Here is a 26537-nt window from a genome sequence, read left to right as displayed (position 1 = left end):
CAGGGGTCCTTTACCTTTTTTACCTATTATAAAGTTTTAACCACTAGGTAGCACCAGACTTAACATTTCTGAGCTTTCTCCATTATCTGCACAGCAGGGGGTGTTCAGTCAACAGTGCAAAGGCTGAGCTGAAGCATTCCCTGCTGGTTACCTGCTTTCAGCAATAGGGGTCACTGTTTGGTAGTACCCAATTGGTTAGCTGTCAGATTCTAGAGCTCCCTATTGGTGGCTCTTAGGTAATTCACAAAATACAGAGTCCATTCATAAAACACAGTATTCATTCATAAAGCAGTAACATAAATCTCCATTGCTACATATTGGGTGTATATTTCAGCGGTTGAACTTACAAGTTTATGGCCATGCTGTAGTGTAGTGCTTTTGCAACTGTGAATAAAAGGTGGCTGGGCTCATTGTCTCGGGATTTGGGGGGGGGGAAGAGGTGACAAAACTGATTTCCAATAAGTGCCCCCCCATTTATTTCCATAACAAGTCCTTGAGTCTGTACTCTGAATGGTGACACCAGGGATCTAGAAGGTGCAGGGCTTGTCAGTCCAACCCCTGCACAGTCTCATCAGGGCTGACCTTAAGGCTATTGGAGCAATTTGGCCAGATTGGGCCCCTGCACAAGGGCAATCTAGATGGATTTTATTTATATCTATAAGATTTTGCAGACTTTGGCTGTGAACTGGGGCCCTACAAAAAAAAAAATTCAAGTTGCGCCCCACTGCTTCAAATTGGGCCCCACTGGCTAGCCTTGAGTCTCATAGTTACTGGGCCCAAGTTGTCCTGCCCTCACATGAAGACTTGGGTTTGCAATTTTGGGAGAGGGGAGACTGCCCGCTGGGGAGCAGGAGGGCTGGTGAGGCCCCCTAGATTTAGAGGCCCTAGGCTTCAGCCTACTTAGCCTATACAGTACATAAATCCGGCACTGGCTGTGGTCCACCAACATCTGAAGGACCATGAGTTCCCCTACCATACATAAGAATACTACACTGGTAAAGTGCATACAGTACATGTGATGTATAGGATGGGGAACCTCTGCCCCTATAGGTGTTGTTGGACTCCATTTCCCATCAGCCCCAGCCAGAATGGCTGGTGGTCAGGGCTATGGGAGTTGTAGTCCAACAACGTTGAGCATGCAGAATAAGAAAGTCCTAATGGAACATCCCAAATTATTTCCCCACCCGTCAGCAGTAAACATAGCAACGTGAACTCAGAATAATTTCAATGGAAGACACAGCAAGAAAAGGCAAGGTTTTTGTTATGTAGGGTCAACTACAGTGGTGCCCCGCTGGACGAATGCCTCGCTAGACGAAAAACTCGCTAGACGAATGGCATTTGTCTAGCGGAAGCTGCCCCGCAAGACGAAAAAGTCAATGGGGCTGCTTCGCAAGACGAAAAAATTTCGTCTTTTTTTTCGTTTAGCGGAGCGCAGCTGTCATTGCCGCTTCGCTAGACGAAAAAACCGGTAGACGAAAAAATTCGTAGAACGAATTATTTTCATCTAGCGGGGCACCACTGTACACCAGTAAGTGTACAGTACAACCAGCTTTGGAAGCAGCTGCTTAATAATAATAATAATAATAATAATAATAATAATAATAATAATAAATTTTATTATTTATACGCAGCCCATCTGGCTGGGTTTCCCCAGTCACTCTGGGCAGCTTACAACACATATAAAAACATAGTAAAACGTCAAACATTTTAAAAGAAAACTCTCAGCGAGTAGAGCTAATGAAGAACAAATCATCTGACAGCAGTTTTGGAATCATGCACACACCAGCTCAAGTCACTGGTTTGGAAACTCAGGATTCCAATTTGGCAACTTGGGAAAAAAAACCCAAAAACTCATTGTTATTAAACCAGTGTCACTGACTCTACTTTGATTTCCCACCTCTAGATCCCTGTGGTCTGGGCAGGCCAGAACAGAGCAAGGAGCTGAGACAGGGGGTAATTGGCACAGGCCTATGATTTTGAGGAGGCCGACTCTGAGTATTTGTTCTGTTCTGTTACTTGTAAGCACATCGTATGCACGACACGAGCAGTTTGAAATGGGGCCTACATTTTCTGTCCAGCCTGGGCCCATTACCAGCTTTGCACAGCCCTGGGTCTAGCCGGGGGGGGGGGGGTGAAGTGTCAAATAATTGTAGGGACAGCACACACACAAAAAGTGCGTGCTTGTGTGGTCTTCAAAGAGATTACCTAAATCTTCCTAGAGACAATGGTTTGTGTATAGTTTATTAACGATTGCAGCAGGCAGGCAAACCAGACGTTCATGTGGAGGGAAGGCATGTGAGATGGAAATACAACAGGTTATCTTTTTGGAAAGCACTATGGAACAAGCTGTCAATACATGCAACTCTCAGCAAGTATAGCTTGGGCCGCTTTTGACGTTGCACCATCAGGACCAGCATCTCTACAGTCCACGTCCCATATTAAACATGCTGATCCCAACGCACCAATTGCTCTGCAGAATGATCGCCTGGAGGGACAGCACAGGGCTGTGGAAAATCCACAGGAGAAGATCCTAGTCTTCGCTTCTGGAATTTCAGGAGACTGGGGTTGTTCAAAAGCGTGTAAAGCAACAGCCATCTTTTCCTGGCTCTGCCTGATACCCTAGGAGCTAAAAACAAGACACCGGCAATTAAAATTTCAAACGTCAGCAACATGCATACACCACAACCTCTATACCTTATTGATAAGGCTTCCATTTTCTTTCCAGGTACTGTACAATTCTAGATGCTCATTTTAGGGTTTAAAGCTCAAAGTAACTTAAGCCCCAAATATCTGCAAGACCACCTCCTTCCCTCCAGACCATCGTGGAGGTCAAAATCAGCAGAGGGGGCCCTCTTGGTAGTTCCATCACTCTCAGCTGTTTATGGGATGGCAGCCCTGGAGAAGGCATTCACTGTAGCAGCCCCACAGATGTGTGTCTGGCACTTTCATTAGGCCACTCTCATCAGAGGCTGAAAACTCACCTCTTTACCCTGGTCTTTGATACCTGAAATACATATCTTAGGACCAGCCCTATTCTCTTGAATGTTAATCCTTTTTTTAAAATTAGGCTTTTAATTGCCGTAAACTACCCTGGGACCCAGGTGGCGCTGTGGGTTAAACCACAGAGTCTAGGGCTTGCCAATCAGAAGGTCGGTGGTTCGAATCCCCACGGCGGGGTGAGCTCCTGTTGCTCAGTCCCAGCTCCTGCGCACCTAGCAGTTCAAAAGCACATCAAAGTGCAAGTAGATAAATAGGGACCGCTCCGGCGGGAAGGTAAACGGCGTTTTCATGCACTGCTCTGGTTCGCCAAAAGCAGCTTTGTCATGCTGGCCACATGACCCAGAAGCTGTCTGCGGACAAACGCCGGCTCCCTTGGCCTATAGAGCGAGATGAGCACCGCAATCCCAGAGTCGGACACAACTGGACCTAATGGTCAGGGGCCCCTTTACCTTTACCTTTACCCTGGGACAGACTAATGACTGTACAACCACAAAATACATTTGAAATTGGTGTCAGGTAGGTTGGACCTTGGGCCAGCTCCTGAAGCAAACCACAAAATGGTGCCTCCCTCCCCGTCAGGAAAGAAGGGGTGAGTGGAGATCTACATCAGGAACAAGGGAAGAATAATTGAGATCTGCTGCCTCACCTGGCCTCATGGATGGGCTGGCCCTGGTTGGACCAACTAGCCAACCTGTCAAACTCAATCACATACAGTACTTATAACATTCAGTGTTTGGACAGTGAATTATACAGCTGGGATAGCAGAGACTTTAAAAACAAAATAAAACCCTAGAATGGAATTTGTCCAGTGCTGCTGTGAGCGAATGGGGTTTTCAAAGAATATGTAGTGTTGCCAACTGGCCGGGGTGAGTGGGGTAGGATTGGCCTGCTCTTATGCACTTAAAAGCAGCTTGCTCAGCAGAAATCAGTAGCGGAAGGTTTTCATGGCATAGAAGCTGATGACGTCCTCACATCCAACAGCTGTTACAAGGCCCAGGAGCAGTGGGCTGATGAAAAAGTTGGCAATCCCAAGAATAAGGGGCCCTCTGTCACATGTCTTTTTTGTTTGTCCCTTGCTAGCCCAGAACAAATTTTGAGTTTTTGAACTTCCCATTCTTGGGAAGAAGGGCTTGGGTTTTTAAGAATTAGAAAACATCTAGGACGAACAGTTTTTAATGTGTACCTTTTTTTCAGTTCCTTGGTGGTAGCGATATTTGGAGCCATCCTCACAACTGCAGAGTTACGATTTGCGAAACATATCTTTAGGTGCCAGGCAAAAGCATTCCTTTTCTCCCACGCCTTTGGCTAATTAATCTATGGCCTTTTAAACTAGGAGTGTGTGTGTGTTATTGTTTTGCTTGTTACTATGCTACATATTTTTAATACAGTCAAACTTCAGTTGTCAAATGTAATCTGTTCCGGAAGGCCATTTGACTTCCGAAACATTCAACAACCAAAAACTGAAAGCGGAAGCCTCGATACAATATGGAAACTCAAAATGGAAGCCGCGCAGCACGTTCGGCTTCTGAAAATCATTCAAAAACCAGAGCATTTACTTCCGGGTTTTCGGCATTCAGGAGCTGAAACATACAATAACGGAGGCGTTCGGGAACTCAGGTTTGACTGTACTGTAAACCGCCTGTCATCCTTGGGTGAAGGGCAGTATATCAAATAAACAAACAAATAGCTAGAGACACACAAACATATAAGCTTTGTTAAATCGACTCCCAGCATTTCTGATAGTTTACCTATTTCCCGCATGTCTGTGTTTTCGGTGGGTCCATTGACTTTTTGCCATTGCCTCTGTCTGATTTTGGTATCCAGGATGTGGCAGAAGCAGACAAGGATGGGGTTCGAGTGGTAGTGGTCCATGAAGAGCATTGCAACCCAAGACTTGAATGCTGCAGTGAAATAAACACCATTCACCTGTTGATGCCAAATGCACCCTTCCATCCCCACAAGAATGAAGCCACGATGCATTGGAAATGTAGGTTGGTCCCGTGTTTTGAGAACTCCCCAGCATCCAGAGCATCCCTCGGGGTGCTTACCTTTATCACAATCTTCAAAGCCCCTCGGCATCACTGGCCTGTCCAATCGTCCAATCAGGAAGGCTCCCAGGACAGTGCTGCGTAACACTCTCATGAGGCAGGAAAACAAACCCACCACCACCGAGTGGAAGAATAAAAAGTAGCTGAAGTTTACAAAGGCTTTCCTGAAAAGGAAGAGATGTTTCAGCTGAGCAGTTCCACGGTTACCCCCACAGGAAAAAAAAAAAAACTGGAGGCAAGACCAGGTATATTTGCTTTCGAACTACAGCAAACATAGCTCAGACCAAAGCATAAATATTCTCCAAGTCTGAATTTGAAGACAGTGCTGTTGCACTGAGTTTGCTACAATATTCAGAAATGCTTAGTGATTGTTCCTGCGCGTAGCTTAAGGAAATAAAGGTCATTAAGGTTGTTGAACTTTTGCTAATTGTACTTGTTGAATGGTTGGAAAAGCTTCACTGCATTAACCCTGGACAGCAAGAAGGTGTTAGAAAGAGCTTGTTGCTTCCAAGAAAATACAGATATATAAATGCATGTAAATAAGGGGAAATAGACAAAAATGATTTCATCCCATTAATCACCTCTCTTGAAATACAAGAGGGTAGCACTTTGACTTGAATGGCACAAGCAGTACCATTGCCATTCCCTTTGTTTGCAGCAGGGGGAGTCAAAGTTGACATTATTGGACTAGCAACTCCCATCAGCCCCAGTCAGCATGCTCAATGGTCAGAGATGATGGAAATTGTAGTACAACAGTATCTGAAGAGCACTAAGTTCATTATGCCTGGTTCATTGGTTTTTAATATGAATACAGGCAGACCAGAATATGAAAAGACAAGCAGAGACAGGAAATCTGAAGACAGGGAGGAGACAGAGAGTCATATATTATAAAAAATAAAGGTGGGTGCCACTTTGCAACATGGGTTTAAAGGTAAATTCTGGTTCTGAAAAAGACTATGGACTGTCGGTGTCATAGAAGGTTTGTTTAGGGACACAAAGGATTTGCAACTTGGAGCTGATCAACATGTTCAGAGGAATCACGTGGCAGAGGGAGCATTTCAGATTGCGGGACGGGAGAAAGCAAGAGTCTCATCACCATTTAAAAAAATGAATGAAGAAACAGATAATCAGTGGTGGCCTTTTTATTAATATAACATGCTGCAGGACAAGCTCATAGAATTGTAGAGTTGGAAGGGACCCAGGGGTCATCTAGTCCAACCCCCTGCGATGCAGGAATCTCAAAAAAGGGAAGGAAGCATCCATGATGACCATCCAACCTCTGATTAAAACACTCCCAGGAAGGAAAGTCCACAACCTCCTGAGGTAAACTTCCCATCTTGTGCGATTTTCCTAGGTGACCTAATGGAATATCTTTATTCAAGGAACTGAAGACCAGGAATAGTCTCACTCCCTGATACCAACCTGTTGTCAAGTGCCAGAGGTCTCTGATCATCTTTTGGTGAAATTTTCGGCTGAAGAAAAACTCGAGAACCTGCAAACATCTCCAGCCTCCTCAAAAGCATGACGAGGACAAATGAAAGACTGTGAGGCAGAAAAGGAAGATGAAACTATTTTAAGAAAATTATAACCACTGCAAAGAAGTGGAGATAAAGAGTCGTTTTCAGATAAGTTATACTCAGACCAACTGAAATGAATGTAAAAGGACCTCCTGGATAGTTAAGTCCAGTTAAAGGCGACTTGGGGTTGCGGCGCTCATCTCGCTTTTCAGGCGGATGGAGCTGGCGTTTGTCCACAGACTGCTTTCCGGGTCATATGGCCAGAATGACTAAACCGCTTCCAGGAGTTCAGGTCAAAGTTGTTGAGCTTTTTTTAGGAGGGAGACATTCAGTGATCTATCGGTAGATCACGATCTACCTGATGGACAAACTAAGGCCCAGGGACCAGATCCAACCCAATCGCCTTATACTATGTTTCCCTGACAATGACATACCCTTAAAATAAGCCGTAGCAGCATTTCCAGAATGCTGCCATAAGACATCTCCCGGTGGGCGGGCGGATGACACAGCTACGCCAATCCACAGCCCCGGCGGGGCTCCTTGCCTCCCTGCAAAGCAGGTCCCCGCCCCCCTACCTCCCAGTGTGGTGTAGTGGAGAGCCAGTGTGGTGTAGTGGTTAAGAGTGGTAGACTTGTAATCTGGGGAACCGGGTTCGCCTCTCCACTCCTCCACATGCAGCTGCTGGGTGACCTTGGGCTAGTCACACTTCTCTGAAGTCTCTCAGCCCCACTCACCTCACAGAGTGTTTGTTGTGGGGGAGGAAGGGGAAGGAGAATGTTAGCCGCTTTGAGACTCCTTCGGGTAGTGAAAAGCGGGATATCAAATCCAAACTCTTCTTCTTCTTCTTCTTCCCTGACTGACTCTGTGGCACGGCAGCGGACAGTGTCTTATTTTCAGGGAAACACGGTAAATCCGGCCCGTGGACAGTCCAGGAATCAGCGTGTTTTTGAAGAAGTGTGCATGCACACAAAACCTCATACCAATAACAAACTTAGTTGGTCTCTAAGGTGCTACTGGAAATTATTTTTAAGAAAAGAGAGCTATTCTTCTGAAAGCTGACACTTACAGCACAGTTCCCCACTTGTCCAAGAGTTTGGCCCATTCACCATGTACCATGGGCAAAATAATCAGATACATGAAAATCATCCCGGCTACAAACTGCAGCAGATGCATGATCACGTAACCTGGATGGAAGATAAAAGTTGTCAACATAGAATCGGGCGAGAGGGAGGGTAACACCAGCCCCCCCCCCATGAACTTATGCCAAAGGCCCAAGAGACAAGTTATCACATACCCCATAGTATGTATGCGATTTGGTAAGCGGTGAATCTTCCCAGCGCTAACTGTTAATGTAAAGACAAAAACAAAAAGGACAGTTCATTTATGCTGGGATGCCACAAACACAATTTGGAAGCAAAAATTATAAATATAATAATATAAATTGTTTTTTCAAGCACAAATCAAAGTGTTGGTGCTGATATTTAAAACCCTAAACCAGGGGTTGACGAACTACGGTCCGCGAGCCAGATCCCGCCCAATGGCCCTCAGGATCCGGCCCGCGGACGTTCCATGGATCGGCAATTCTGTTTGTTCATTTTTTTGTTATTTCCCCCCCTGAAGCCACCATTTCCCCCCCGGCGCCATTCCCCCCCCACACACACACGGCGGCACTTCCTCCCTCCCTTCTCCTGGCTTCTCCCCCCCCCCCCGCATAGTGAAGGAAGGGGGCTGTGCTGAGCTGGCTGAGCGCCATTTTGGGCAGCGCCTCTCCGGAGCCAGCAAGCCCTTTCAGGCCGTTCGTCCCTCCGCCGCCGCCGCCAGCCTCTGCCACTTGCAAGGGCAGGCACAGGAGCCGTGCTTGGCAGAATGCAGCACAGCACCTCTCCCAACCACGGCTCCTGTGCCTGCCCTTGCGAATGGCAGAGGCTGGCGGCGGGACGAGCAGCCCGAAAGTAGCCCTCGCAAGGGCAGGCACAGGAGCCGCTGTTAGGAGAGTGCAGTGCTGACGGCAGCAGCATAGGTAGGCAGGGGGAAGGGAGGGGCAGGGGGATAGAGGGGAGAGAGGGAGAGAGAGAGCAGTCCCCTCCGCTGCGGGCATGCCCGCATGCCCGCACAGTCCGGCCTGCCACAAGGTCTGGGGGACGGTGAACCGGCCCCCTCCAAAAAACGTTTGCTGGCCCCTACCCTAAACAGCTTCAGCCCTGTATACGTGAAGGAGCGTCTCCACCCCCATCATTCAGTCCGGACACTGAGGTCCAGCTCCAAGGCCCTTCTGGCAGTTCCCTCACTGCAGGAAGTGAGGTTACAGGGAACCAGGCAGAGGGCCTTCTCGGTAGTGGTGCCTGCCCTGTGGAACGCCCTCCCATTAGATGTCAAGGAAATAAACAACCATCTGGGGTTTAAAAGACATCTGAAGGCAGTCCTGATTAGGGAAGTTTTTAAGGACTGGTGTTTTAATGTATTTTTAATCTCTGGTTGGAAGCCAGCCAGATGGGCAGGGTATAAGTAATAAGTTGTTGTTGTTGTTGTTGTTGTTGTTGTTGTTGTTGTTGTTGTTGTTGTTGTTGTTAGATGCATACGAAATCTAAGGGGGTAACCCCAACCTGACAGTAGCATGATTGTAACCTTATGTCAGAATCAGGTTCCTAAATAAAGCAAGAGAGTGGACTTTAAAGGACAGTATGAACAAGTTGAAAGTGGGGTCTTGATCTTCTTATCGTACAAACCTGATTTTCACCAGACATTTTTCTCAAGGTAAGGTTCTGAGACTAGAAGCAAGCCCTGCTGAGGGGAAAATAGCTGGGGAGAAGCAGTTTCAGGGGAGGGGGGAGGGTTCAGCACCTCCTGCCCTCCCTTATCACCCTCTTATATAGGAAAATTGGCACAGTTCACAAAAATTTGTCAACAGGGTGTAGTCGTTAGTGTCAGACGAAGACCAGGAAAATCCAGGTTCAAATCTCCACTCGGCCCTGAAGTTTTATTAAAAAACAAACAAAAAACTTGTACACCACTTTGATATGTTTTTATGGTATAGCGGTATATAAATATTTCAACAAACAAAATAAGCTTGCTACGTAACCTTGAACCAGATCAGTGCCAAATTACCAAACTGGCAGAACAGGCTCCAGCCTATGGACCTCATGCCTTTTAGGGGGCCCTGTCACAATGGATCAAAATAGGCAAGAGCCCCCTTCTGCTCAGCTGATCTGCAAAAACTGTGTGCCTGTGTGTGTCATGAACATGTGTATGAGTGTGAAACGGGTGGCCACATCCATTGCTGGCATGTGCCACCCACCCACCCCAGAGGGTTGGCCAAAAAATGGTTAGCCACCCCTAGTCTCATAGAAATATATGCAGGGCTTGTTATTCCCTTCCAGGAAATGAAAAGGCATTTTCTGGACTTCTGCTATCTCTACCTCACTTCAGCCTAAGGCAAGGGTAGCCAACATGATGCTTTTCAGATTTTGCAGGACTACAACTCCCACCATCCACAAATGCTGACCATGTGGGCTAGGGATCACGGGGAAATGGAGTTCAGCAACATTTGTTGAGCCCCAGGCTTGGGGTGTGTGTGTGTGTTGATATAAGGGGTAAACTGAGAGGGCTTCCATGAAATCAAAACAATTCCACAATGAATATGTTCTCTAGCCATCTACTTTTCTAAACCTTCTAGGAAGAGGTCCCGGAATCTCAAAGTGAAAAACTTGACTCTGGTAAAGTGACCATAAGTTGACTGTTGACTGAAAGAGTGTCCGGGTCCACCACATCCATGCTGGGATTTTTAAAGGGAATTATTATTATTATTATTATTATTATTATTATTATTATTATTATTATACCTCACCCATCTGGCTAGGTTTCCCCAGCCGCTCTGAGCGACTTACAGCACATTAAAATTGTAAAACGTCAAACATTAAAAATTTCCCAATACAGGGCTGCCTTCAGATGTCTACTAAAAGTCAGATTTTTATTTCCTTGACATCTGACATTTTGATACAAGAAGGTGAGAAATACAAGATAAAATCATATGAACAACTGAAAGATCATGTTACAGACTGGTTGCAATATCATCAGATTAATGAGACATTCAAGTCAGATAGGAAAACTGGTTTTCAGATAGAAAAATCTAAGTTGGAGACTGAATTGATTGAACCAAAGACTAAAAATCTTTCCAGAATGTATAATTTGTTGCTGGAGTGGCATACAAAAGATGAAATGGTAAAATCAACAATGATTGAATGGGCAAAGGATGTGGGGCACAACATCATGTTGGAAGATTGGGAAAAATTATGGAATACAAATATAAAATTTTCAGCATGCAGTTTATTAAGAGAGAATATCATAAAGATGATGTACAGATGGTATTTAACACCTGTGAAATTGGCAAAAATGTATTATGGACAAAGTAACAAATGCTGGAAATGTAAACAAACTGAAGGTACCTTCTTCCATATGTGGTGGACATGCCCTAAGGTAAAAGACTTCTGGGAAAAGATTTATAACGAAATGAAAAAGTGTTGAAAAACACTTTTAAAAAGAACCCAGAAGCCTTTTAACTGGGCATCCTAGGCCAAGAAATTCCGAAAGCAGTATTTATGTATGCCATAACAGCAGCTAGAATTTTGATAGCTAAGAACTGGAAGACAGAAGAATTACCATCGATAGAAGAATGGCAGATGAAAATGATGGACTATATGGAACTCGCAGAAATGACCGGGAAACTCCGTGACCAGAGGGATGACGCAGTGGAAAAAGAATGGATGAATTTTAAATTGTATTTTAAAAATCATTGTATGATTGAAAGTTAGATATAACTGGAGGATAAATTAGGTTGTAGATAAGAAGATAGGTGATTAAGATATAGGATGATAAGGATTAAGATAAAATGTTAAGATTAATTAATTAAGTAATATTATGAAAGGAGGTTAATAGGTAGAGGATTTTTAATGAATTTTGGTAATTATAAAGTAGAGAAAAATTGTTTTGAATTTATGAAGTTATGACAAGATAATCAGATAAGGGATGCAGGAGGAAGAGGCAGGAGGAAGTCCCATAATGATGTGAGGAAGAAATATTAGTTATAAGAAATATGTATGTTGTTATGTTTTGTTTTTACTAGTTGTTTATGTAGTTGTCGTTTGTTGATGTTTTTTTGTTTGTTGTTAAAAAATTTCAATAAATATTATTTTTAAAAAAATATTTCCTTGACATCTGATGGGAAGGCATTCCACAGGGCGGGCACCACCACTGAGAAGGCCCTTTGCCTGGTTCCCAGTAACCTCACTTCTCACAGTGAGGGAACCGCCAGAAGGCCCTTGGAGCTGGACCTCAGTGTCCGGGAACAATGGGGATGGAGATGCTCCTTCAGGTATAGGAATGAAAACTCCTATATAGGGGTGAAAATAGGGGGTTAGGAGTAAAAACTCACCACACATTGAGTAGATGGCACAGTTTCCGATTCCATCAGAAAGAAGCACTTCTTGCCTGCCCGCAGTTTCTTTATGTGTTTTCTAGCGGGGAAAGCATTTTTTAAAATGTTAAGAGGCATTGCTCTAGTAGGTGACATCTGGATCTTTTGAAACGCAGGTCCCATCATCCCCAACCAGCATGTCCAATGGTTAGGGATGATAGGAACTGTAGTCAGACAACATCTGGAAGCAACCAAGTCAGGGAAGGCTACCTTCACACCTCCTCTAACATCTGTATGGCACAAGAAGGGGAAAGTCTCGATTTTAGCATCAGTAACCTGATACCTAAAATCAGGAGCAGCGTGGTACCCTCCTGATATTGCTAAACTACAATACCCATCACCCTGACCACTGGGTATGCTGGTTTAGACTGATGGGAATTGTAGTCCCACGGCATCTGTAGAGCATCACATTGGCTACTTCTCCCCTAAGAATCTATCACGCACTTAGAAGGAAATTTGTGTGTCGCCACCACCAGCCAGAAGTGCCAACTTGCCCCCACAACTGTGGGTGCCCGGGGCTATGGGTGCCATGCAGCATGCAAGGCCCTGGCACCAAAATTTGTGGGTGCCTAGCCCTTTCATGGGCAATTTTTTGGGTGCTCAGGCACCCGGGGCCCCAGGGACTTTGCATCTATGCCACCACTGCAAGAGAAGCTCAGTTGCAGGCTCCCCATGAATAATCAGTTCTCTCTTGCCTAGAACAAGTTCATCTTTTTTTAAAATAAGTTGTTTATTGTTGCATATAAAAACCCTCCACAGTTTTCATCCAGCTTCATTGGCTTATGACAGTACCATGAAGTCTTGCTGCTTTGTCAGGGCAATAGTTGGAGCAGTTGCACTGGAAGACCAAACGAAAAAGCATTCTCCATTTGTGGATCTAGCAAGGGTCTTGGCCCACAGGGTTGCAGAAAACGCCCGGTTTCACTGAGTGCTGATGCAGCAGTGCCACAGATGACTAACTTCAGTTAGTATTATGTCTCCACCGGCATTTTCGCTAATCACAGTTTGCCCAGACCACAGTATAGCAAGCTCACTATTACCCCACACTGTCAACCGTGGTTTGTCGCTGGCGAAAATGCCCATATGAAAATAATGCTAACCACAGTTATCATCAAACCTGAAAGGGAAGAGGGAATGCCCATGCAAGTGGGCAAGCCCAGTGGACATTCCCAAATCCTGATAAGGCAATTGCTAGTACAGTGGTACCTCGAGTTACAAACGCCTCAGGTTACAAATGCTTCAGGTTACAATCTCCGCTAACCTGGAAGAGTTATCTTGAGTTGAGAACTTTGCCCCAGGATGAGAACGGAAATCGTGTGCCGGCAGCGCAGCCGAAGCAAGAAGCCCCATTAGTGAAAGCACGCCTCTAGTTAAGAACAGTTTCAGGTTAAGAACGGACCTCCGGAATGAATTAAGTTCGTAACTAGAGGTACCACTGTATTACTTTTGTCCTAGGCCTCTATAATCCACAACATAATCCATACCTGTAGCAGGCTAACATTAACAGTATGTAAGCAACACTCGCAACACAGGAAGCAACAGTTGTGCAAATCCAAACACCTGTGAAACAAGCAAAAAGACAGGTTTCCTTGACACAATCTATACAATAATCTGCCTTTGAACACATTAGAAAATATGAACTGACTTAGCCATGCCAGAAACACTTTCAGTTTAAAAACAAACAATGCAAAACATGTGCTTATCACTGATTTTCTAAACATCTGTAATGTACTGAAACTCTGATGTGCTACAACATTTGCCTTTTAATCATATAGGGATAAACATGTACCCTTGCTTTAAACCTCTGCTTGGTTCTTTCCTTGTGAACTGCCTAGGGTAGGTTTGAAGGGCAAAACTTAAATGGATATACACCACATGAAAACTTTTTACTTCGAGATCTGGCCATGCTAAAGTGCTGGGGTTAGTCAACATCCAGAGAAGAAACCTGAACTTCTGAACATGGGACATCCCTCCCCAGAGCAGAGCACCTAGACGCTCATGAGCAGAGATGAGAAACTCAGACCCATGAGGCAAACCATGGCTGAGGTTATTACCCCTCTATTATTGTCCATGCTGGGTCGCTCAACCATTGCTACTGTGGCCTTTCTTTTAGCAGATCAAGATGATCAGGCGACAGCAAAAACTGCAAGGTTTTTAGCGGAGTCAATTAGAATAAGATCTAGTATTTGATTATTGATTGGAACCTCCAAAATGCATTTTGTATAGTTAGGTTTTTACCTCTATCTTCAGTACATTTTGTTTTGTTTTGTTTTGTTTTGTTTTGTTTTGTTTTGTTTTGTTTTGTTTTGTTTTGTTTTGTTGGCTGATGCAAATAAAGATTCTTCTGAGTCATATAACACCCTCTGCCCATCTAGCCCCAGCAGGTCCTCCTCCAAATAATACAATAGTTAGATTTAGGATGCAAAACTTTTCCCCTACCTTGTGCAACAGCATTAAATTCTCCCAGAGACTTGGAAAAGGACATGTATTGTTCTGATTCTAATGGTGTTTCAATAGAAGATTGTAGCCAATGGTCTAGCAATGTTTTAAGATCTTTTAGCATCCCGAAAGTAAAGTGGGATACAATAAATTCACCTACAACAAACTGGAGGATACACAAAACATGAAGACAACAACAGTGAGTTTGACTATCTCAAAAGAAAAATGACAGGATAAAACAACATATTATGCTTTTTTGAAATAAAAATAATAAGTAGTTATTAATATGCAGTCATACCTTGCAACTGGAATGCCTTGTGAGTTGAACATTTTGGCTCCCGAACGCTGCAAAACTGGAAGTGAGTGTTCTGGTTTGCGAATGTTCTTTGGAAGCCAAATGTCCGACGGGGCTTCTGCGGCTTCCGATTGGCTGCAGGAACTTCCTGCAGCCAATCAGAAGCCGTGCTTTGGTTTCCAAACATTTTGGAAGTCAAACGGACTTCTGGAACGGATTCCATCCAACTTTCAAGGTACAACTGTACCTTGAAATGACAAAGGACCAAGAAACTATTCAGAAATCATTATGTCTCTCTGCTGGATGATATAAAGGAAGATATAGGGTGGTCTTTAACTTGTACAATTAATGTCACTAGGGAATCAGCTACATTAGTAAAGAAAATAGAAAAAAAGTGTTTTAAATGCGTTATAACATTGTGACACCAGATGGCATCCTTCAGCAACTTGATTTCCCATTACAAGCTTTACAACACGTTTCCCTGAAATGTTTTTTGATGTGTCTAGATCCAGCCTAGGACCGTGATTTAATGTTTCTCAACTGACTTGAGAAGGAAAGGGAAAAGGGCTATTAAAACAATGACTGCTTTATTTTGGATGCACCTATTGCATTTGCTCATAATGTCAAACCATGCTTTAGTACTAACATGGACACATTCCCACAACTTGTTTCAAAACAGACCAACCTCAAACTATGGAATTACACAACTGGTTTTTGTTTAACAAACCAGAGCTCATTTCGAGCCAGGATCCCTGGTTGGTACATCACAACAGACCGATATTCTTTGAAAGTGAAGCAAAATACCGCAGAAGTCTTCCTCCCATCCAAATGTGAGGAGGAGAGGGTGGGAGGAGCATGCGAGACCAACACTTTGCTCAGAATCACTGCAGCTCAGCCACATAGCACTAAAAACCATGGCTTCTGCTTATGTGCAAATGCAGCCATTGTTAGGAATCTAGAATAAGTTGAAGACTAGACTGACACCAGACACACACTCCTGCCCTTAGAGTTGACCCACCCTTTTGTTCTCATATGAAACAATTAAATACAGCACTGTATTTTCAGTAGTTTTGGGGGGGAGGGGGGTTAGCCCTCCTCTGAATCTGTTTTAATTTTTCTACTTTCACAATTGTTTTTATTCACCATATCCATCATTTTTATTGTATTCTGTATGTGTTTATGCCAATAAACTTTATTTAAAAAAAAAAAAGACTAGACCGGCACCAGGCACATCCCCACCACCACCCTTAGCTTCAGTGATCAGACATCCAGTGCCGGATTTACGTATAAGCTAAACAAGCTATAGCTTAGGGCCACACGCTCTTGGGGGCCCCAAAAAAATTTAAAGGAAAAAAAAAACCTGGATGTATATTTCCAGAATATAAGATAAAAAAACCAAATAAAATAAAGCCTACATACAGCAACAGTGTTTTGTGTTGTGTAGGCTCCTATTTCTTTTGTGCAAATGGCTTTAGATGCCTATTAGGTCAATAAATTACCATATAGCATATATTCAACACCAAAAACAGCAACAATTTGTGGTTGACAAAGGACAGCTGGACATATAAAGGACCCCATTGCCTTCAGTAGCTTAGGGCCTCATCAAACCTAAATCCGGCCCTGCAGACATCTATTATTTAATCTGGTCTCCAACACATGGAAACAAGGATCTAGCACAGCTACTGAAGAATTTAAGAAAAGCAACTATGCTTTGCCAGCTCAGGGAGTCGTGTCATGCCGCTCCTTTACTTACTGTATAAAGGCAGACAAAGAGAAGCACAGCAGTGGCAATTATTCTGCTTGGGAATCGAAAGTAAGGGTCCCATTCATACATCTTCCTCCTAATCCAGGATTTCTGAGGTGGCCTGTTAGTACACAAAATGCAGGAGTTGCCAGTGAGAAGGAGCAGAGGTGAACACACACACACACACACACACACACACACACACACACACACAGACTATGCTGCTGTGTACCAGAAGTGGGAGGGACAAGGTTTGTGCTGGGCAGGGAAATTTGCAGGATTGCTAGAATGGGTTCACTAGTGGGCTCGGACCAACCTGCCCGCCATGTCCCCCTTGTTGAAATTTGGTACACTTACTGCAGAAATAAGTAAGTCTGGCAAGACTGCTGGTTGGAAGAGTAAGGAAAATGTATGGCTTATTACTCATGGCAAACAAAATGGTTGCATGTACCCTGGTACTTCAGTTTTTGAACGTCTCGGAACGTTTCAGTTTTCAAATGCCAAAAACCCGGAAGTAACTGCTTCGGTTTTTGAACGCTTTCCGAAAGTTGAATGTGCCATGCGGCTTCCGTATTGAGTTTTCCATAAATAAATGCTTCCAGAGGTAGCTGCTTCGGTTTTCAAACATTTCAGAAGTCGAATGGTCTTCTGGAATGGATTACGTTCGAAAACTGAGGTAACACTGTATTTGTTTTCCATTGGGCCAAGAAGAAAATGCCAATGCATGCTAGCTCATACTGATATTGAACGTGGAGAAGAAGCAGGAAGCAGTGTACTTTACCAACAAGCAGTTACTAAAAGGACACTCCTCATTGAGGGGAAAGAGGCTTTCCTTTTTGTCTATCCCCACCCCCACCCCCAGTTTGCATAACATATTTCAAGCATTGTTGGTTTACTCCCTAAACCTCTCTCTTTGTGCCAGAGGCACATAGCCACCCTGCTGACAAATGCTTACTGCGTATACACTGTATGAACTGAGTGATGACTTAGAAAAGGCAAAAGGATGATCGATAGCCTCCTCTGCCTTGCAGAATGCTCTGAATGCTAGCGGGAGTCCCTTCCCTCTCTTAGTGCCAGGCGGCTTACTCAGCGATTCCCGGCTGGTTGCCAGGAACGTACAAAGACAAGAGGATGTTTATTACCGTCCTCTTTTTATTCAATATTTACAGAGAGAGGCTACAGAACCCAGCCTCTTGGATAATGGCATTGTCCAAAGTAGCTCTCCACCCCATGTCTCTCCCACATTCTCATTGGTCACTTCTACGGATGCTGCTATGTGCCCTCTGCTTTTGAGCTCTTTGCTCTCCTACTTTCAAGGCTCGCCGGGTTCTAGGAGGGGGGGTCTGGAATGCTTTCTAAAGACACTGTCAACTATCACCCGCCGCCCCCCCCATGCTGCTGCTTCCTCCTCTTCTCCCATTATTTCCCAACTTTTCCACTCATCTGCCTCTGAGCCGTGACTTCCCTCAAATCCCAGAAGACGACTCTCATCCATATGTTTTTGCAGTGTGCGATCTGGGCCTTACTGGTGCTGAGTGTCTCCTGTATAGGTAGGTGGCAGATAAAAGGGTAGCCATAAGTCAGGAAACATAAATCTGAGAAAGAGGGACAGTGATGGGGCATGGGGAAACAATAGGTTTGAGCTGGTTTCTACCAAGCTTTTCCTGCATTGCTTCTTCAGAGCATGTGGAACTGGCCCGTTATTGAAAAGCCACAGCATCTCCTTCACTCAACCTCTTAATTTCTGAAGGAGTTTGATCACTCCTCCCAGCTGGAGAGAGAGTTTGCTCAGATGGGGATTATCATCAAATCTGGCATGAACATTTTCCTTTAGTTCAAAGGGGGGAAATGACCCAAAACCAGAACGATTCCTCACTGCAGTAGTGGTTTCCTCAGCAATCGCTGGACATAGAGTATCTGATGCGTTTCCACAAAAGACGTCTCCTCCTGGGTAGGAAGCAGAAGGAAAGAATTATGTAAGATTCCAAGAATTTCATTTAAGAGTTGTGGGATTCTGTAATTACAGATGTGCTATTCTTGGGCTGAATCCAATACAGCAGGTGTGCCAGAGCTCTGGCCCTCCAAATGTTGCTGAACTACAACTCCCACCATCCTTAGCCAGTGGCCCTGTTTGCTGGGGCTTATGGGTATTGTAGTTTAGCAACACCAATTGTTATGTATTCAGTGGTCTTTGTTTGCCTCAGCTTGAGTGTGGACTAAGGATTCTGAGACCCTGTGTTCTGATTCGATACATATCCTATCACAGAACATTTCAGGATTTGGGCCTCTGCCATTGGCCCTTAAACTCTGAGTTATGATTCGCAGCTTGGAAGTTTAGACAACCAATCACGGTGGGAGTGGCCCAGGCCTTCAGAAATGTATACAGTGGTCCCTCAGGTTACAAACACCTCGGGTTACAAACACCTCGGGTTACAAACACTTCGGGTTACAGACTCCACTAACCCGGAAGTGGTACCTCAGGTTAAGAACTTTACCTCAGGATGAGAACAGAAATCGTGCGCTGGCGGTGCGGTGGCAGCAGGAGGGCCCATTAGCTAAAGTGGTACCTCAGGTTAAGAACGGTTTCAGGTTAAGAACGGACCTCCGGAATACGTTCGTAACCAGAGGTACCACTGTATAAGCAGTTGCTTTGCCCCTGTTGTCCAGTTCTGTTAGTTCAATAAAGGTTCTTGCTGTTATCACTGTGTCTTGCCTCGTGGGAACCCACCTACACTTCACCAATTGTCCTCATACTTGTAACACATACTTAGGAATGTTTAAGCCTATTTATTTGATGTGTTAATCTGTGTTTACTTTTGGGGGGTGACCAAACTATGTGAGGACATCTGATGTCCACAGGGCAAGCACAGAGGGTGCATCCACCCAGCTTGTTGTGCAGGAACAGAGCAGGCACTGCAATGTCTCTGGGGTGTTTTCTTGCTCAGAGCACAGCAGTGACCTGACAACAGTCCTGCACTCCTACTGGTGCTCTGCGGCATCTAGCTAGGAACTTAAGAATCTGGCCCCAAACAAGCAAATGCCAGCCGAATGAGGATTCATCAGGACTCCACACTTTGCAAACAAGGAAACAACAAATGGATCCACCTCTTTGTAAGCGATAGCTACAAAATGGTGGCTTTTCAACAGCCGTTTTAGTTCACTGTATAATTAGGAAGGCTTTGGAGAACTAAGAGGCCACAGAGGGGTTTAAGACTGGGGAGGTAGGGTTGGTGTTACAGGATTTCAAGAGCTGACTGACAAGTCTTCCCAAAATATTTGGAACATTACAGTTTTGCTCCTAAAAAACAGTCCAGATGCTGTAATCTTCATCAGAGGCCATTCTCTGTGTGCTGCATTGGAGGGAGGTGCAGAGGGTGGAGACACAAGGACCGAGGCACCCCATCTGAGGAATGTGTGGGAATGTTCAGGGATGCAGGAGAGGATACATTGTTTTATTATATCCTATTCCAACTTTCCTTGTTTAGTGTTGTGTTTTTTTAGCTGTTGTGTTCTATCTTTATAAGTCACTTTTGAGGCCTTTTTTGTTAAATAAACAAAAAAACAAATGTCAATAATAATACTAATAATGCTGAATTTAAATAGAGAATAGTCAAAATAAGCAAATGAAAAATGTAAAACATTGATAGAGCTGTACTTATTTCATGGCACAGTTAAACTTTGTTAATTCTCAGAGAGCTTCACTTTTCTTTTGTCACCTAGCTGCCATTTTCAGCAAAGTACAGAATTCAGAAGGCAGGATAAATGTTTTTGTTTTCAAAATAATTATAACAGGAAAATGTGATTATCACAAAATACTCACATTTACAGAGTCACTCCTACAACGGTCTCTTATGGCTTTCACAAAAATGAGAACAAATCGGCCTAGAAGGAAAAGATAGCACGCCAAGGAAGGCCAGCCCTTTATGAGGTTATCATATTCACCCAAATACTAGGCAAAAAAGAAAGAAAGGCAGAATTACCAAAGGCAAACATTACACCACCCTGAAAACTCAGCTTAAGTTATTAAGCCTGTCTGGTCCTGAAGGGCAGAATCAGGATCATAACTAAGATCAAGGCACTCTGCCATTTGGGTTGACTTCCTAAATATTGGAACCTGTCACATTCTTTATATATATATATATATATATATATATTATTTATAGGAGCTGAGTATGGGCTTGGTTTGTTTTGCTTGCACCATATCTGTAACCCCACCTTTGTTAGTTAATCCTTCGGTGAGAGACTAAAACCTCCAGGGACCCGGGCCCTAGTCCCTAAGGCAGTGGTGGCAGACCTTTTAGAGACCGAGTGCCCAAACTGCAACCCCAAACCCACTAATTTATCACAAAGTGCCAATCCAGCAACTTAATGTGGGATAATAATGATTGTCTGCATGCACACATACAAATAAATATACCAAAAGAAAATGAGGAGAGGTTGCCCAGAGTTGTTGAGCTTTTTTCTGGGGGGGATGCCAAGAATTGTTTAGCTTGGGGGGGGGGTTGCCAAAAAAAACCTCACACGCATGATATATGCTTCCTATAGCACACGACGCAGAAGCAACCAATAGTCTCAACGCTTGCCGACGGCAACCAATCAGCATTCAACCTTGACGCAGCCACCTATCACACGCACTAACGTCGCTAACTATCTCCTGCTCATGGCATCAACCAATCCCAAAAGGCATGGTGTGGGGGCAGGAGCGACGTGGCAGGAAACCACCTGGTTGGCGGACATGCAAATCCCCTGACGCTGCTGCGGTCAGCATATGCTATAGGGAGAGTTTCCTACACGCAGAGATGGGGGGCTGGGTGCCCACTTTGACAAACCCCAGGAACGGCACTGCTGGGGCGATGGTGCGCCTGCCAACAGAGAGGGCTCTGCGTGCCCACTCTGGCACGCATGCCATAGGTTTGCCACCACTGCCACAAGGAAGTTGGAGTTCTTGATAGACTCTACTGGCTGATGAAGAATCTCTGAAACAGGGTCTTCTCCTGGCATATTAACTCCATCTGGCATATAAACTTCAAGAAATGAATCTATCCATAAGAGACTTGAAAAGCTTGAATCATTTAAATCACCAGTTCTACACAATTGTACCCTTGTGGCCTGTGTGTTCTAGAAGAAGGCAGGGCTGGAACCCTGACAAGCATAACACGCTGCAACATTTCTTTGTAGATGCCACTTGTAGGTCCTACACAGTGAGCCAGTCCCAAATCAAACCATGCCCCCTTGTGCCTATTTCATAGCCATGTATCTTAACCAACAGCTAAGTCTTTTGTCGGAGGAGACTCTTGAGAGTCCCATGGACTGCAAGAAGATCAAACCTATCCATTCTCAAAGAAATCAGCCCTGAGTGCTCACTAGAAGGACAGATCCTGAAGTTGAGGCTCCAGTACTTTGGCCACCTCATGAGAAGAGAAGACTCCCTAGAAAAGACCCTGATGTTGGGAAAGATGGAGGGCACAAGGAGAAGGGGATGACAGAGGATGAGATGGTTGGACAGTGTTCTCGAGGCTGCTGGCATGAGTTTGGCCAAACTGCGAGAGGCGGTGAAGGATAGGCGTGCCTGGCGTGCTCTGGTCCATGGGGTCACGAAGAGTCGGACACGACTGAATGACTGAACAACAACAACAAAAGTCTTTTGTCAAGTATCTTCAGCCTAGGCATCAATGGTCCCAGGCTTACTGGATTTTGTGCTTCATCTACTGCAAAGAGGGCAGTCACGGGCCTTGATTTCTGAATTTCAGGCAGGGCTGCAGTTCAGCAGCAGAGCCACATGGCTTGAATGCAAAAGCTCCCTGGTAGCTCCAGAGAAGCCTGAGAAAACTCTGTGGGCCATAAGCATTTCCATTCCTTCTCGGTGACTTCAGGGCAGGGTGTCCTCTGTTGAGAGTCCCTACTTTCTTGTGCCCTGTCCGTGGTCCTGAGGACCTGAATCGCGTCTCCATTCTTCTTCCTTCCCAAAAGTTTTGGAGGCCTCTAATTCCTCGACTGAAGGAATTATCCATGGCGCTTGTCCTCTCACACACAGTGGTGGTTCTTTCACAGGCCTTAGATTTCCAGCACAGCTTTCCTCTGTAGGGCGTAAGGCCATGTACACAGATAACAGGTGGCTCTGTGGCAGCCTGTGTGCTAGGGCAGAGATGCCCTCCCAATATAGCAGGGGGATTGATCTGGGTGGGGGGGATTGGCAAGGTGAGGGCTCTACAACTGCCCCAGCAGGACAATTGTTTTGACTCTGCTGGTACACCTGTGCAGCCCCAGCCTCACTGCTGTCTTGTCCTGACCAATCCCCATCCAGGTAATAATATTTATTCATTCATTCATACATACATACATACATATTCTGTCCATCTGGCTGGGTTTCCCCAGCCACTCTGGGCGGCTTCCAGAAAAATATATTAAAAAAAAAAATGTCAAACTTTAAAAACTTCCCTAAATAGGGCTGCCTTCAGATGTCTTCTAAAAGTCAGATACAGTAGTCGTTTATTTCCTTAACATCTGGTGGAAGGGCGTTCCACAGAGTGGGTGCCACTACCGAGAAGGCCCTCTGCCTGGTTCCCTGGAGCGTCACTTCTCACAGTGAAGGAACCACCAGAAGGCCCTTGGAGCTGGACCTCAGTCTGAACAATGGGGTTGGAGACGCTCCTTCAGGTATACTGGGCCGAGGCCATTTAGGGCTTTAAAGGTCAGCACCAACACTTCAGCGATGCTGATTTTGGGATGGAAGCTCCACAGCATCATGCTGGGCATTGCAGAGGAGGCTTCCCCATTTAGGCTCTGGCCCCAGCAGGTAGACAGATAGCACAGATAAGCACTTACGTTGTTGTCAGGGCACAGGAAATAGTCTATCACCGAGATGACCATCCTTAAAAAAAAAAAAAAACAAGAAAAACACTGGCGTTACAGGGATCCTAAGACAGTGTCTGTAGTCAAAATATATGTACTATTTGTTAAGCCAAACTTCTGATGCAAACTCCCATCTACCACAGTCCTCACATTGGACCCACATGGGGGCCCCATCCATACAGAAAGTATACTGTCTACGTTTTACAAGGAAGGTCGTCACCAGCAACGCAAAAGTTACAAAATTAGGGACTGAGTAAAACTCCCCAGCCAGGACAGACTGGTTGAGGGGGAGGGGAGACAGCATTACTGACAAAATTAACATACAAAAAGTAAAGTCGTAAGCAGGTGGCAGAGCATGAGACTCTTAATCTCAGGGTCATGGGTTCGAGCCCCACGTTGGGCAAAAGATTCCTGCATAGCAAGGGGGTTGGACTAGATGACCGCATGGCCCCTTCCAACTCTACAGTTCTATAATCCTATGATTCTATAACCAGCTGAACAAGTTGGTTGCAAGAAGATGAGCTTTGTTTACCCTACCATTCCCGACCATTGAGATATGCTGGATGCAGCTGATGGGAGTTGAGTCCAACAATGTCTAGAGTGCACCATGATGGCTATCCATGATCTAGACAATATTAGGAACCCTGGATCATTTAAATCTATTTGCTCTCTAGCAATGATCATCGCAAGCTTCCACAAATGCCCTTCATGAGGTTCTCTAATGGTGAGTTGTCTCTCGCCCCCAACATCCCCAACATCCCCAGGAATGGCACTCAGGCAAGTATATCTGATATAAGGCTCTGCTCACCAAGCTGCAGTGTAAAGAAATCCCAGTATAGCTCCGGTAATCGTGTAACTTGTTGAAAGGCAGGCAAAGAAAGGGTACATGGAGATGCCCACTTCGACAGCATGGATTAGAACAACAAAAACTGCAGGAAGATAGGATCATTAGTTACTCGAAATGGATGTCTAGCATTTCTGACAGCTACTCTCAGTCACTTGGGGGGGTGCCCTTTCAAGGATGTATTCTGACAGCTGCTAGGTTGGAGGAATATTTAGGATGGCTGTGAATGGGAGTCTGGTGCATTTACTGTGTCTTAGGAGTCAGACTTGGCATTGAGATGCCTGAACTATGAAGAGAGTGAGTTCCGGTGAGCTCTTGAGAGCTCTCGCGGAGCAAACAATATCTTGCGAGGTTTCAAGGGATTTCCATGACATTTAGAACAAGAAGATCCAGAAAGTAAAGAACTTCTGATTCTTCATCTATCCGCTATATAAAAATTCACTTTGTCCAATCCAATATGACACCCAGCAAAGCCACTTTCTATAAACCAGCTTGGCCTTGATCCTCAAATCCAAATATCATTATTTCTTTTACTTTTTCACGGAAAAAGTCAATGAGAGGTTTCCAATCTTTAACACAGCTTATTGGTCTTTCTTTCTTTCTTTCTTTCTTTCTCTTTCTATATTCCTTTCTCCTCACCCCTTTTTATGTTTCTATTGTATCTCAATCCAAGTCTCAGTTTGGATATAAAAGGGACAATATATTAGGTTTTGTATTTTTCTCTATAAAATGTAAAGGTAAAGACCCCTGACAGTTAAGTACAGTCACGGACGACTCTGGGGTTGCAACATTCATCTCGCTTTACTGGCCAAGGGAGCTGGCGTTTGTCCGCAGGCAGTTTTATCAGGTCATGTGGCCAGCATGACTAAGCCGCTTCTGGCAAAACCAGAGCAGCACATGGAAACATCATTTACCTTCCCGCCAGAGCGGCACCTATTTATCTACTTGCATTTTGATGCGCTTTCGAACTGCTAGGTTGGCAGGAGCAGGGACCGAACAACAGGAGCTCACCCCTTCATGGGGATTCAAACTGCCGAACCTCCGATCGGCAAGCCCAAAGCTCAGTGTTTTACTCCACTGTGCCACCCTTAATAAACCATAATAGAGACTTTGGTGACATTTCAGCCAGTTTTCACGAGATTTCATCAGAAGCTACCACTGCTGACACCGTCACTGCTTCTTTACTGCCAGTGAGGTGAGCGGGGGGGGGGGCACCACCTCTTGGGCTTCTCCTCATGGGTGGGCCAGCCCTGCTGTGAGAACTAAACAGGCCATTGACCTTACTCAGCAGGGCTCTTTCTGCATATTTTTTTTATTCAGCCTTTTCCAACTCCCATCAGCCTCAACTAGCATAGAGCAGTGGGTAGGGATAATGGGAATTGAGCTGTGGCATATCGTGGGCGGTACCGGGGGGCCGTTGCCCAGGGTGCACAATTGGGGGGGGGCGAGCCAGGCATGCACACACCCTGAGAGCCACATCATGGCCTGACAGCGGCAGGGGTTCGGAAGCACAAAGGGTAAAGATCACCCATTGCACCCTGCTCCCGCCTGGCACACGAGCGCTTGCCCATCGGGGCTGGGAAGCACGGAGGGGTGATCATCACCCTCTGCGCTTCCCACTCCCCACCCACAGGCGCCCACTCGGCAGTGAGGGCTGGATGAGCATGTTCTGCACCTGCCCCAGGTGTAATGATCACAGACAGCCAAGCAAGCCTCAATAAGAATTAATGACTCTCTGGCAGTTTTATGGTACTTTTATTTTTTTTAAAAAACCACATCCAGAGTGCGGCTTCTAGCCTGCTGTCATTGAAGGAGTTGGTCAGTCTGAATCTCCGCCCCTCTCACAGCAGGAAGGACGCCAGATTCCCGCCCTTCCCCTCTTGCCCTTCCGTTGCACTCTGACATTGTCCAGTCTCCAAGAACAGGGACTGAGAGGTTGGACTTCCCCCTCCCCGCTTCCACTAGAAACATCCTCTGCCTCTCTGCTGGTTGCCTAGCAACCCTCTGACTGCCCCACTAGCTCTCCCCCCTCTTGAGAGCTATCTGCGTCTGTGACTTCTTTGTGAAGGGAGAGGGTCGAGCTCCCCCTTCCCAGCTCTGTCAGCCAGCTTTCGTCTTACTTGGCTCAATTTCTGGGTCTGAGTCTTCCCCTGCGCTTGGTTGAGCCACGTCCCTGACACTAGGTGCTGGCAAGGGGGACAAGGCCCCTGAAATTGGGTCCAACATTATCTGGGGATCCGAGTTTGGGAAATTAGAACTTACCAGGGAAATATAGCATTCCCAGTCCCTACATTCCACTTGAATTGTCAGTGGAGCTTAGCTGAGACA

At 45.2% G+C, this 26537-nt stretch overlaps 1 protein-coding gene across 1 annotated transcript in view; it reads right to left on the bottom strand.

The window, feature by feature from the left end:
- Window positions 1-1669: 1669 nt before the first annotated feature.
- LOC117060883 (stimulated by retinoic acid gene 6 protein-like) overlaps window positions 1670-26537 on the bottom strand; it is a 41352-nt gene continuing 16484 nt past the window's right edge. The window contains exons 5-18 of the mRNA XM_033173473.1: window positions 24174-24294; window positions 23339-23384; window positions 20334-20462; window positions 18390-18460; window positions 16523-16634; window positions 14475-14640; window positions 13520-13595; window positions 11994-12075; window positions 7860-7908; window positions 7632-7749; window positions 6471-6590; window positions 5049-5212; window positions 4749-4901; window positions 1670-2626 (exon numbers count right to left, since the gene is read on the bottom strand). Of these exons, the coding sequence (XP_033029364.1) occupies window positions 2439-2626; window positions 4749-4901; window positions 5049-5212; window positions 6471-6590; window positions 7632-7749; window positions 7860-7908; window positions 11994-12075; window positions 13520-13595; window positions 14475-14640; window positions 16523-16634; window positions 18390-18460; window positions 20334-20462; window positions 23339-23384; window positions 24174-24294 (1595 nt within the window). The 3' untranslated portion in view covers window positions 1670-2438. The remainder of the gene's footprint in view (window positions 2627-4748; window positions 4902-5048; window positions 5213-6470; window positions 6591-7631; window positions 7750-7859; window positions 7909-11993; window positions 12076-13519; window positions 13596-14474; window positions 14641-16522; window positions 16635-18389; window positions 18461-20333; window positions 20463-23338; window positions 23385-24173; window positions 24295-26537) is intronic.

This window comes from Lacerta agilis, chromosome 16, assembly GCF_009819535.1.
Source record: "Lacerta agilis isolate rLacAgi1 chromosome 16, rLacAgi1.pri, whole genome shotgun sequence".
NCBI classification, from domain to species: Eukaryota; Metazoa; Chordata; class Lepidosauria; order Squamata; family Lacertidae; genus Lacerta; species Lacerta agilis.
The sequence above is the reverse complement of the archived record's forward strand: the minus strand, read 5'-3'. Positions and strand labels throughout refer to the sequence as shown.